We start from the raw sequence: 13,016 nt of genomic DNA on the forward strand, positions 1-13,016 counted from the left end.
GGGTCAAACTAGATAAAATACAAGAATAATCGTTTGTTTTAAACATTCTTTTTTAACTAAGCAATTTAACATAGCAACGAGAGTGTAAGGAACATTCTGATTTAATGTATTTCCAGCACATATAAATGTACAGCTAATTAACGGCCAGATTTTTCATGGAAATTTAAATGCAAATGATGAAAATGGCTAGAAATTAACTATTAAAAATTATAATGTAATGAAGAAGTTCCACTGTGCACCTCGGAACCGCTGTAATAGTCACACGTACCGCTGTAATATTAAACTGTCAAATTGCTCGACAGTCAACAGAGCACAGGCCGTGCGTTTGTTTACAGTAAAATCACGTCCGGAAACGACCGCACCACGTTGTCTCGCTCAATTTTATTTCATTCTCTACCTACTAAATCCATTAGCCGGCATTAGCAATGAGTGAAGAAAGTGAAGATCAAACACTGATTTGTGTCCCCGGTCAGATATTGTGTGCCGCGTCCGAGTTCACCGTTGCCGGCCAGGGAACGTACGAAAAGCTGGGCTACATTCACGCCACCCTTGCCGGCATCGTGCAGATGAAGAAGCGCGAGAAAAACACCTTCATCTCGGTAGTTTCCTTCGGCGGTGGAGCAACGGTCCCGGTCATAGGCGATATTGTCACAGCACGGATCATGGCCGTACAAAATCGAATGGCAAGATGCCGCATACTGTGCATCGGTAAAACGGCACTGAACCGCACGCTGCGTGGAATCATCCGCAAGGAGGACGTGCGCGCCACGGAGGTGGATCGTGTGGAAATGCACAAATGCTTCCGACCGGGCGATATCATTCTGGCCCGAGTTTTGCATCAAATCGAGCTGAACGTGTTCCATCTGTCCACGGCGGATAACGAGCTGGGCGTTGTGGTGGCAATTTCTCCGAGTTCGCGCGCTACCTGGGGTGCGGATCCGATTCCGATGGTTCCGATCTGCTGGACGGAGGTGCAGTGTCCGGTGACGCTGGTGAAAGAGCCGCGCAAAGTAGCGAAGGTGGTACCGGAAAAGGGCGAGTCGCTGAAGAAGAGTCTAGCGCTGTTTTAATTTTAAGAGGAAAAATGCAGATATTGTAAAGCAAAAGGAATAAATTCATGTACAATTTCAAATTCCACATGTAAACATTGCAGTGACAGTTGAGAACGTTTATAGCATACGGTCGAAAGCTTCCCAGGTCGATCTGAATCTCGCAATTATCGAATAACAAAACTAAAGCACTTTTTGGTAAATATTTCAGAAATTCACTTGTTATAGCAAAAACTAATTTAGCTCTATTTTTTCCAAAAACAATTCAACAACTTTCCGCAATATTAGCTATCCAACACAACATTTGCATTTGTTTACGGTCCTTATCACATCAGCTGTCAAAGTGGAGGCAACAAAAGCAAAACATAAACATCGATAAATGGTGAAAATTTCGCTCGCATAATCAACACCAATTGCAGCCTCCAATCGCTCGCTCCCTTCCTGGTGCTTTGCTGTAGTGTACACGTTGCAGATTTTCAATTGGTAAGACTGGTCACGGCATCAGCAGAGCACGATGCGAAAGGTGGTGGTGATACTAAAGTCGGAAAGTGAAAATGCGGACAACTATGGCACACTGCTGGAGAAGCACGGCTACGAGCCCGTCTTCATACCGACGCTAGACTTTTCGTTCAAAAACTTGGACGTGCTGCGGGATCGGCTGCTGTCGCCTTACAAGTACTCAGGCCTTATCTTTACCAGCCCGCGCAGCATCACGGCCGTGCGGGACGCGCTGCAGGGCCAGCGCAAGCTGAAGGACGATTGGAAAACGCTGGACAACTACAGCGTTGGTGAGACGTCCCGGGAGCTCATCCAGCGCACGCTGGACCTCGACACCAAGGGCCACCATTCGGGGAACGCGAGCAATTTGGCGGACTTTATCAAAACCGACCTGTACAACAAAACCATCACGATGCCGTTCCTGTTCCCCTGCGGTAATCTCAAGCAGGACGTGCTGCAGAACAAACTGTCCGAGTATGGCTACTCGCTCGACTCGGTGGAAGTGTACGAAACGGTGCCACATCGCGACCTGGAGCGAAACCTGGTCGCCCTGTTCGCGGGCGAGCGGGAGAAGGAAGGTGATCGGACGATCGATAGCTTACTCTTTTTCAGCCCCTCCGGGATTAACTACTGTGCGCACGTGTTCGAGAAGCATCGCATTGATCTGACCGGCAAGCGCATCATTGCGATCGGGCCGAGCACGAAGAAAGCGATCGAAAACAAGGGCATCACGGTGCACCGGACAGCGGAGAAGCCGTCGCCCGACTATGTCGTTGGTGCGCTGCTACAGGACACCTAAAGCGGTGCGCACAATTTGGCTGTGTAGATGAAACTGGGAGAAGAACGAACGGTGAACAGGACATACATATACACTGCGCGCCAGAAGTGAGTGTGCGCAGGAAACAGATTACCAAGAGTGCAATAATCCGTCTTCGGTGTATATTTTTTCCTAAATGTTGACACATACACACACCAGACACACACAGAGAGCGGATGAAGTATTTGTGAGTTCTTTTACCTTGTAATACAATATCCAAGAACAAGTGCTCGAGAAACTCGTAGAATTAAGACAGCCTAACACCCCTCTCTCCTTACAAAGAATCGTGAATGTTATCGAAATCTTGTTGTTATAAAATGTATACTAGCCAGTTGGAATTAGCGATGAAAGAACCGGGAAGGCTTTATTACAACGGTTTGTCTTTCTATAAAAATGAAAACATCTTTTAAGTTTTTGGAAATACGTTAGATCTTCTCTATATTACTACGCCAAGCAAGAGAATTCCCTTAAGCATCGGACACGAACTGTGACACAAAAGCAAATCGGTCCATCCTTATGTCTGCAAACATTGTTGATCGCTTTTTAGGTCTGGTTTTTGTAATCTTTTGTATCGCTTTATATATTGTTAGCACAGCAATCAGTTCGAAGAATGTCTTCATAGTTCACAGGAGGGACAAACATATGAGAAGGTGCATGAAGTCAATTTTTAGGCACTGTTTTAGAAATAATCCATGTGTACGTGTGTCGTTCCCCGGTACGAGGAAGTAGTAGTGCATCGGCACTATAGTTGTTACTGAGATAATGGAACCTGTACGTCAATAAGCCAAATCAAGATACAATAATGTAATGAACAATATATTCAGTTCCTCGAATTCACACACACATACACACCGTGTCTCCGACACGTGTCACGAGGCGAACACACGGCCTAGCCGGCGAGGGGGACACTGTAGAACCGTTTTTAGATGGATTTCTCATTTCTTTCGTTCTGTTTTACGCGCACTTGTTATCGTTTTGGTACAGTAGAGATTGTGTTATAGCCTCTTCTGCTTAGCTTTTGTTAATTTTAATCCTCTTTTTCTCAAGCGAGAAATAAAAACAAGCAAAATTATAGTTTTAGTCTAGCTTAGCGAAATTTAAACCCGTTAAATAATTCGTGTACGCTACACACCAACACGTCATCGTTATAAAATAATTGTTAATCTTTTTGAACTAGTTTCCGATTCCAATTAAGTACGGGGCGCGTTTTAAATAAAGCATTAGAGGATGCCAACACAATTGGCAGAATGTTGAATAATTAGTTGAATTTCATTTTGGTCAGTAGTGAGTTCTGGAAAAGCAATTTTCATTCAACTTTTTAAAATAGTATAGCCTTAGTGGTAGATGCAAAAAGTCAATATTTTCCCCATATTTTCGGTCCAACGATATCCACCCTTGGAAGTCATCGTTTCAAGTTGAATTAAGCAATGAATGCGACAACAAAGCTTAATTTTATGCCTTGATAAATTTCAGCCCGGCAATGGGCCAAACACACAGGGACTGGAGGAAGAAACCGGGCTCAGTGTTGTGCTCTCACAGCATCGCGCAAAATTATGATCATTTTCGTTTATTGTATATTAGTGTAATTATCGTTTGCAGGCCCCGCAAAAGAGCAGCCCATGTAATTAACCCGCCAAGAACGTGAGGACAGAGGACAGAAATTAATAACAGAAAATCTGCAACCGTGTGTTTCCTCCTCCCGCGATCGTACCACGGTGGATTCATTATCACATCAAGGAGTGCGCGCGCGGTCGAAATTATGTTCCGCCTTTCTTCATCTTCACCACACACACACACACAAGCACACATTTGGTGTTCCTACCCCTGGCGACAGGAGTTCCGACAAGCTGTCTTTTGGCGTGCCAGAAGCTTAATTTGCGGAAAATGAAGAAATGAATGTAAAATCAATATTATTATTTTTATGCCCCGAATGTCCCCCGTGGGAGTAAATGGGAGTAAGGCCACCCGGAGTGGGAGAGAGGAGAAATACCCAGTGGTTGAGAAGGAGGTTTGCATATTTTATAATACACTTCCCATGCTTCAACCACCTCCACCCGAATGAAGAACAGGGGAGAGAGCTGGGTGTATATCGGTGTTTTGATAACGATTCAAAGTGGACCTGCCTGTATAACGAGCCCCTTGACCAGAGACAGAAGGAACCCACACCTTCAACACTGACGGATACGATGGGGACGCTTTTGATTGGATTTTTGATTGGCCGTGCCAGAGTTTACTTACTTACTTATCCGGCACTACAACCGCTTTGCGGTCTTGGCCTGCCTCAGGAGTGTCCGAAACCACTCACGGTCTCGCGCCTTCGTCTGCCAGTCCGTTATCCCGGCCTTAATGGCGGACGCCTCCACGCCATCTTGCCACCTCAATTTGGGCCTACCACGCCTCCTCTGTCCTTGTGGACGGCCTAAAAAGACTTTACGGGCTGGGTCGTCCGTTTCCATGCGTATAACATGGCCAGCCCACCGGAGCCTGGCGAGCTTTATACGCTGTACGACAGTGAGGTCGCCGTACATCTCGTATAGCTCGTCATTATAGCGGCTCCTCCATTGTCCTTCCACACATACGGGGCCAAGTATCCTTCTGAGCATCTTCCTCTCGAACGCGGCTAAGAGGGTTTCGTCAGATTTGGACAGTGTCCATGTCTCAGAGGCGTATGTGAGTACTGGTACTATATAGGTACTATATAGTCCCAGCTTCGTCCGTCGCGACAGGTTCTTTGAGGTAAACTGCTTTTTCAGGCTGTAGAATGACCGGTTGGCAGCCAGCATCCTTGCGCGCAACTCAGCTTCCATGCTGTTGTCGTTGCTGACCTTTGACCCAAGATAGGTGAATTGTGGGACGACTTCAAAAGTGCGTTCACCTATCTGTACGTCACACCTACGTAGATTCGGATTATTTATTGGTAGGTCCGCTGATGTTGCCACCATCAGTTTGGTCTTTGCCTCGTTTATCTGCAATCCGAGGCTCTCTGCCGCCTGCTCAATCCCTTGGTAGGCTTCTGCTACATAGGAGAGCCGCAGACCAATGATGTCTATATCATCAGCGTATGCCAGGATCTGGGTTGACTTATAGAAGATGGTTCCCGTAGTCTCCACCCTCGAGTCGCGGATGGCCCTCTCTAGCGCCAAGTTGAATAGGAGACAGGCAAGCCCGTCCCCCTGGCGCAGACCTTTGGTGGTAGCAAAAGGTCCTGAGAGTTTTCCATCCACCCTCACCTGGCATGTGACGTTGGTCATAGTCATTCTAACTAGCCTTATCAGTTTGGCCGGGATTCCAAATGAGCTCATAGCGTCGTACAGTTTTACCCTGGCTATGCTATCGTATGCGGCTTTGAAGTCTATGAAGAGATGGTATGTGTCGTTTTTGTATTCAGCCATCTTCTCCAAGATCTGCCGCATGGTGAAGATCTGATCAGTGGTTGATTTTCCGTTTCGGAATCCTCTTTGATAGTTTCCTACTATCTCTTCGACGTGCGGGACAAGGCGATCCTGAAGGATCAGGGAGAATATTTTATAGGCGGTATTCAACACCGTAATACCCCTGTAGTTGTTGCAGTCCAACCTGTCTCCCTTCTTGTATACGGGGTAGATGATGCCGAGATTCCAATCACAAGGCATCGATTCGCTATCCCACACCTCAGTAACAATTTGATGAATCTCGTTTTCTAGTCGTGCACCTCCATTCTTGACCAGTTCAGCTGCAATTCCGTCGGTTCCGGGTGCCTTGTTATTTTTCAGCCGACGGATAGCCTTTCGCGTTTCTTCTATGCTAGGTGGCAGTAGCATGACACTATCTGCTAGTGGCGCTTCTAGCTGTTCGTTTAACTGGTCGTTGAGTAATTCATCAAAGTACTGAGCCCACCGCGAGAGGACCTCTGGCTGGTTACTAACCAGATCTCCATCCTTGTTGCGACAGCAGGTTACCTTAGGTACCACGTTGTTTCGGTGACCTGCTATCGCTTGGTAAAACTTTCGTGTCGGTCCGTACGCCTCTCTGGTTTGCTCGAGTTCCCGCATGTTTTGCTCTTCCAAAGCATGCTTCTTAGAGCGGTGAACTCGTTTCTCTTCGCGTCTGAGCCGTGAATATTCCTCTGCGCATGCCCGCGTTCTATGCCGTTGCTGCATTGCTCGGTATGCAGTATTCTTACGTTCGGTCACTTGTCTGCATTCATCGTCGAACCAGCCAGATTTGGTGTTGCCACGACGTGGTGGGAGTATATTTCTTGCACAGTTTATTTTTTTTTGTTTTTAGAGCGTTCCACCTCTCGCTCGTAGTTTCATATCTGTTTTCTGGTAGTAGAGACTCGTCTAAAGCGGCTTTGAATTCCTGTTGGACAGTAATGTCCCTTAGAGAGTCCGTGTTGAGCCGAGGCTGCGTGTTTTCTCCGCCCCCATTGGTGCGGGGGCGGGCGATTCTACAACGTATCACTAAGCCAACCAAGTAGTGATCGGAATCGATATTGGCTCCTCGATAAGTTCTGACGTTTAACAGGCTCGACTGTCGTCGGCGGCTTATTAACACGTGGTCGATCTGGTTGAAGGATTCGCCATCCGGGTGCGCCCACGTCATTTTGTGGATGTCCCTCCGCGCAAATTTGGTACTTCCTACAACCAGATTGTTCGCTGCGGCGAACTGGACCAATCTACTACCATTATCGTTACTGTGCTCATGCAGACTGTGACAGCCAGTGTATTGGCGGTACATTGGCTCCCTACCGACTTTTGCGTTGAAGTCCCCCAGGATGATTTTGAGGTCATGCCTGGGGCACGCATCTATAGTTCTAGCGAGGCGGCCGTAAAAAAGGTCCTTCTCCTCTTCCTCTTTATCTTCGGTAGGGGCGTGAACGTTTATGAGGCTTATATTAAAAAATTTGCCTCGCATGCGCAGGGTGCATAGCCTATCGTTTATAGCCTTGAAATCTATGATTACGGATTTCAGCCGGGGACCTACGGCGAAACCCGTTCCGAGCACGTGGTGGCGGTCGTGGCAGCTGTAGTAAATATCGTAGCATTGCTTACCACGCCTGTTGTGCACACCGTTCCCTAGCCACCGAATCTCTTGTAGAGCTACGAGGTCCATGCTCAATGTGGCTAGGGCGTCATCAAGTTGTTTCAAGGCTCCGGCTTTGCTAAGAGTGCGTACGTTCCATGAGCCCATTTTAATCGTTGTCCGGGGGCATTGCGTTGGGTCGGTATCGTTAAGTCCGTTTCGTATCCTTCTGATGCTTTCTGTAGTCAGTTGTTACATGGGACTGGGTGACTGGCCCTGCGCCCACGTGGCCGTTTTATTTAGCGTCGGGTTGCCCCCCCGACGTTCAGGCACCCAGTTTCCCGGGATACCCACCCCCCTCCTGGTTCGCCATATGCCACCATCCGCCCAAGGGGTTGGATCTAGCCCGTGTACCCAAGCTAGGATATATGAAGGCACATGTTACCACTCTGCACTCTGGCCGTGCCAGAGTAGTGAACCGATAATGGAACACAACCCTCCGAAATCCAGTGCAGCTCGAGAGATCGAGCGAGCCCGTAAGCACCGCGCACCGCAAGATTAGCGTCATGAAATTAATTAATTTATTTCTCCCGCGAAAGCCACACGAGAAATGCGTTTTTCATCCACCTTATGAAAATTGCCCTATATGCAAATCTGCCAATGCGTGAGGCACACGAAGGGTAGCGATCCAAAACCAAGTGACCGATCGATGTTTAAGTTTTTTTTTTCAATACGAAATGGAGATGTTGTTGTCGGTTGATACAAAAACAAGACATTGAATCCTTCTCGATTGTTACTTTATTTTATAGAGTTTTCTCCCTTACTCTGTTCGCTCTAATTTGCCCCTTTCGTTGCTTCATTTCGCATATTTTTAATTAACCGCGTTCCACAGTTTATTACCTCATACCGGGCGGTGGGGGTGGCGGCGGCATGTTGCCAGCGGACGACGTCCGTGGTCCTCCGCGGGGTGATAAAAATGGATTATTTTTGCTGCCGGCCGAAGGACGTCCCGATCGTGGCGAGGCTGCTGTGTGCCGAATCGAAATGAAAACAGACAACAAGAAAACGAACAGAAACTGTATTGAAAACCGACCCGAAATGTAAATGTTTCGTAAAAACAAACGGATCAGCAGTGCCGTTTGTGTCAGGATAAAGTTCCGAGCACACCCGGCAGAGCTCGTCTGTTGATGGTTTTAAATTTAAAAATCCCTGTACCGGAGGGTACACCGGTAGCGCCCGGTTTTACATACCATTAAAATCGACCGGTGCGGGTGACAGGTCCATCGGGGAGACTGGTTCGTAGGGGCGCGTCGGACCGGTTCGCTGATTACCAGCGCTGAACGATGTTTCGGGATAGCGCGGCTCGTTGAAGTCTTCCGGCCACTGGCTCATCGTGGCGTTATCGTACGCTACACCCAAGAAGAAGAAAACCGAAACCGTATCAATCCGTTTGTTTGAGCTGATTCCGTGCTTTGGTACAGCACCGCCCCAAAAACCAGCAGCACTGTCTTAAAATATTGTTTTTATCACCATACACCAACGACACTTAGTGTGTGTAAACTACTGTGTGTGTGTGCCTGAGAGACTGAAACCAAAGAAGCTTAAATGGTGTGTAATTTCCGAAAAATTGGCCCCATTATTTAACCGAAATTGGTGGAACCGTTTTTGTCTCGCTAATGTAATTACTGTCGAATCCGGATGGTGCTGGTGTCGCTGGTAATGAGCTGGCGTAAAACTGGTTCCGCGTTTTTGCTTGCTTACCGTATTGCGCATCCGCTTCGGCCGCATTGTACGGATCGCCGGTGGGGAAGAAGGTCGGCACTACCTGGTGTGGCGACGGGAACATCGAGATGTCAAACTCTTTCTTTTTCAGCTCGTTCTTATCATCATCCACCGTCGTGTTGTGGCTGGTGCGTGAAATCCTGCGTGAAAAGGCACGTTTGTTTAGCGCAAGCTGCAGAGATTCATGCGCAAGACACGCGCAATGCTCACCTGCGATAGTCCTTGAAGATGTCGATCTTCCATATCATGTACAGCACGAACAGGAAGGTGCCCACGATCGCCAGACTGATGCCGATCCACGTCAGCAGGATGCGATTGCTCTCGGGCATAATGTACATCTCGTACCCGGCACGCTGTAACGCCATCTGACCATACTCTTCCCACATTTCGTCCAGCCTCGCCACATCCAGCTCGTACTGCGGCTCGGTCGCCTCGGTGGTAGAGATCGATATGAAACCTTTCTGCAGGAACTTGTTCCCAAATCCAAAATCCAACCCATCATCATCGTCCGACGGTTCGTAGAAGATGGGCCGCAGCGGCACGGCAAACTCCAGGCTAACGCAGTTCTCGTAGTTCCTCCACGTGTCGGGACACTTGCGAGCGAGAAGCTTCACATCGAACGGGCTAAAATAATGAAACAGACATATTAAGTACACTCTTACTTTCATCAACAACAAACTGAAACTCTCTTTTCTATTTCCCTACCGACTCGGCATGTACGACAGGGTGCGATTTTCGATGTACTGATTGCTGGCGTTCGAAAGCGCTTCCTTAATCTCGGTCCACGTGCTCGGCAGATCCATCATTGCCGGCGTGATGACAATTTCCTTCGTCGTCCACTGTAGCTCCTCCTGTGGTACGATCACTTCCGTTGTTGTCGGTGTCGTGGGAGAGTTTAGCTCACCGAACGGTGCATACGAAAGCTGGAACCCTCGGTGACTCTGTTCGGTGCCATTTTCCTGCCCGGCGACGAAGTGAATGGTGAAGAAGGTCGATTGTGGTATGAGAAACCGGAGCGGTTCCTGGTACATGCCCGTTAGTACCGGACCCTTCTCGAGCGTGTCTTCCAGATTACCAGCACGTATAAACAGGAAGTCAGTGGTTGGATCAAAATCTATATCATGGATCGTGATCTGCACTCCGCGCCCACCATCGACCGAGAAACTGAGGAGAAGGAAATGCGACTTGAAATGGGAGGATAAAACGTTGGAAGGTAGCTCCCAGAAGTTACTCACTTTCGCATATCATCAACAACGCTCGGATAAGGGTTGGGATAGTTGGGCGAGGTCACAATGATCTCTTCCGGATGTTGGTCCAGGTACTTCTTCACACCTTGCGCTTTGGATTCACCTTCCTCCAGATTGTATAGGACTTGCGCTTTCAGATGCTTGAGCGGACCTTTTTCTTCCGCATTGTCCACATCGTACGAATCATCATCACCTTCATTCAGTGGAATGTTTTGCTTATGAACTGGAACGTGGATTAGTTGGGGGATCTTAGGCTCTTCGCTTTGTGTGTCCTCCACCTGTATTTCATCATCTCCAGAAGCTTCCTGTGTGTCAGCTGCCTCTTCAAACACCTTTCCAACATCACCGACGGAAAGGTTTTCCGACATGTCAAGCAGCTCCACGTCTTCTTGATCGTCAATGATCTCCAGATCATCCAGAGGATTCCCACGTGGACGCATCCCCGGAGGTCTCATCACTCGACCGTTCACCTCCTTTACGGGTGGAGCAAAGTCTTCAAACTTTCCACGAGTAACATCCTGTTGCTCCTTTTCCTCTGCCAAAGGTGTTGATGCCATATCAAGCTGTTCTTCTGCAACCGCATCTTCAGGAGGACAGTTCACGTAGTCATCCGTCAGGGAGTTTTCGCTGATCCTGTCATCTGGGGGCGATTGCAGATCGGCCGTGAGCTCTTTCGTCTCATCCTGCGGGCGCGCAGTGACGAGAACGTTCGATGCTGCAACAGATAACGACACATCAAAACCAATTCCTTGCTTTTTGCACTACGAGAAACATGAGCAATGCACGAAGCAGCCCATTGTTGATTCGCTTAAAACCTCGTCATTGAACAATAACACTTTGAAGTTGCGATTTCGCTTATCTTATCGCGTGGGGGAGAGGTTATGCTGACACAAACACACACAAACACACACAAACACAAATTCAGACATGTTTCGATACGGAATTGGACACCATTGACATACAGCATGATATTTTGCATGATGCACTGGTCCCACAAACAGGTGGCAATGGGGCAATTGCTTGTGCTTTTCAATGAACAATTTCACTTTTCTATTACGCCACGTTTTCACAATGATGCAACACTTACCAAACAAAAGCACAAACACGGAAACACTAAACAACAATCTTGTCGATAGAGCCATTTCTCAATCACTCTCTCTTTTCCACAAAAATTCACTGTTTTATCACAATCCAATCACTCGTTTTTCAACTCACGGCGCGAACCGGATCAACGCCACACGCATGGCTCGAGAGCGCACGGTTTTGGACCTGGGAGCGAACAAATCATACTAAATTGCACACACCAGGTGAGGGTTTGATTTAAGTTGGTTTGATGAAGACATTTTTATCACCGACAAACAGCGCAACTCCTTCACTTTACACCGATACTACGCGTTGATGAGGAGGCCCAGCGTTATCAATTGTTGGCACGGCGGTTGTTGATGATAAGATGTCAAATGTATATTATTAGAGAAAGAAAGAGAGAGCGAGGAGAGCCTCGTGTGTGTTGTTGTTAGGCTATTAGTTGAAGGGCTTCTTTATTAGATCGCTAGTGGATTTCCACGCTTTTCTGGTGTGGATTGTTTCATCATGCATTCGGCAGTATCGCGAAGTTGGCAGTATCGCATAAGAGATAAGATGGGTAAAATGGATTGCTACTTCTTAAAGATAAGTAAAATCACACAAGCAATCTATTTATCGGGATTGCAGATTGCTGTTTTTGATCTGTTGATGCAATATTTCATTGATAATTATGAAATTAAAGTCAATTTTAGGCTTTTAAACCAAAAACTGTGTTAAAAGCTAAAGCTATAGTTGTTTTGTTTTCGATGATAGTTTGGTTCCGCATGACCTGTTGCTTAATAGCGCGCCCTCTCTCAACAGGGGGTGTAGCTCAGATGGTAGAGCGCTCGCTTAGCATGTGAGAGGCACCGGGATCGATACCCGGCATCTCCAGAGACAGACTTTTTATGTACTGTTTTGAAGTTAACTCGAAATCCCAGGTTAAGTCTGCAGTAACCCAATTCTTTATAAAACATATTTTATACACTTCAAATATTTAGCCAACTTAAAAATAGAGATACAAATTAAGTGAAATTTTATACTATCATACTGCAACCAGCCTTAAAAAATAACCAAAGTTAAAACTCCCCAGGAAAACCAGTAAGACACAACTACCTGTGTTTCATGCTTTAGATCGGTCGATTGGTAAGCAATTATGATTGCCGCACCTTTCCCTTCCTCTGCCACATCCCATCTCCTTCCTTACCGTACCACTCCGAGCAACAAATCAATCAATCGGCTCGACTGGCACACCGAAAAGCATTCCATACCAAACCATTACACTTGATATTACATGCATCAACGTGCGGCGAGGACTACAGGGAGCCACACGAGATCGCCAGCCGCAGCCCCCCGTAGATTGTGTGAAGACAAAAATCTTTCGCCTCCAAAAAAAAACGAGGACCTCCTATCCGAGCTCATCAATCTTGGACCACGGGTTGGGAGACCGTTAATTGAACATATTCAACAATTTCATTAACAATGACCCAGTTGGCAAGACAGCAAGGGGATGCATTTTTGGCTTTGCTGTCATGCGCCCGCCGGCTCAAAAGTCGA

At 47.3% G+C, this 13,016-nt stretch overlaps 3 protein-coding genes and 1 non-coding gene across 5 annotated transcripts; 3 read left to right on the forward strand and 1 right to left on the reverse strand.

Moving 5' to 3' along the window:
* Positions 1 to 300: 300 nt before the first annotated feature.
* On the forward strand, positions 301 to 1,139 carry LOC121596295 (exosome complex component CSL4). The gene has a single exon (XM_041921106.1). It carries the CDS (start codon positions 426 to 428, stop codon positions 1,068 to 1,070), a length of 645 nt encoding a protein of 214 aa, XP_041777040.1. The 5' UTR covers positions 301 to 425; the 3' UTR covers positions 1,071 to 1,139.
* Positions 1,140 to 1,231: 92 nt separating this feature from the next.
* On the forward strand, positions 1,232 to 3,638 carry LOC121597469 (uroporphyrinogen-III synthase-like). Its single transcript, XM_041923245.1, has 2 exons — positions 1,232 to 1,247; positions 1,338 to 3,638. Exon 2 carries the CDS (start codon positions 1,564 to 1,566, stop codon positions 2,344 to 2,346), a length of 783 nt encoding a protein of 260 aa, XP_041779179.1. The 5' UTR covers positions 1,232 to 1,247; positions 1,338 to 1,563; the 3' UTR covers positions 2,347 to 3,638.
* A 4,510-nt stretch (positions 3,639 to 8,148) lies between these two features.
* On the reverse strand, positions 8,149 to 11,737 carry LOC121596935. Of its 2 annotated transcripts, none has more exons than XM_041922330.1 (7): positions 11,485 to 11,737; positions 10,386 to 11,112; positions 9,856 to 10,314; positions 9,361 to 9,774; positions 9,130 to 9,290; positions 8,619 to 8,777; positions 8,149 to 8,392 (listed from the first exon to the last, which is right to left on the reverse strand). In XM_041922330.1, exons 1-7 carry the CDS (start codon positions 11,537 to 11,539, stop codon positions 8,265 to 8,267), a joined length of 2,103 nt encoding a protein of 700 aa, XP_041778264.1. In that variant the 5' UTR covers positions 11,540 to 11,737; the 3' UTR covers positions 8,149 to 8,264. The 2 variants fall into 2 exon arrangements, with proteins under 2 accessions (XP_041778264.1, XP_041778263.1); XM_041922329.1 differs by having other exon boundaries at positions 8,149 to 8,395.
* Positions 11,738 to 12,280: 543 nt separating this feature from the next.
* On the forward strand, positions 12,281 to 12,353 carry Trnaa-agc. The gene has a single exon. It is a non-coding gene; the product is annotated as a tRNA-Ala (tRNA).
* The last annotated feature ends 663 nt before the right edge of the window (positions 12,354 to 13,016 follow it).

This window comes from Anopheles merus, chromosome 3R (genome assembly GCF_017562075.2).
Source record: "Anopheles merus strain MAF chromosome 3R, AmerM5.1, whole genome shotgun sequence".
NCBI classification, from domain to species: domain Eukaryota; kingdom Metazoa; phylum Arthropoda; class Insecta; order Diptera; family Culicidae; genus Anopheles; species Anopheles merus.

What these genes read in the sequence shown, in the direction of transcription:
- LOC121596295 (XM_041921106.1), top strand. Translation starts at nt 426, where the DNA reads ATGAGTGAAGAAAGTGAAGATCAAACACTGATTTGTGTCCCCGGTCAG.
- LOC121597469 (XM_041923245.1), top strand. Translation starts at nt 1,564, where the DNA reads ATGCGAAAGGTGGTGGTGATACTAAAGTCGGAAAGTGAAAATGCGGAC.
- LOC121596935 (XM_041922329.1), bottom strand. Translation starts at nt 11,539, where the DNA reads ATGGCTCTATCGACAAGATTGTTGTTTAGTGTTTCCGTGTTTGTGCTT. An exon ending in ATCTTCAAGGACTATCGCAG is followed by an intron (nt 9,291 to 9,360) that starts GTGAGCATTGCG and finishes CTTTTCACGCAG; the next exon opens with GATTTCACGCACCAGCCACA. An exon ending in CGAAGCGGATGCGCAATACG is followed by an intron (nt 8,778 to 9,129) that starts GTAAGCAAGCAA and finishes TCTTGGGTGTAG; the next exon opens with CGTACGATAACGCCACGATG.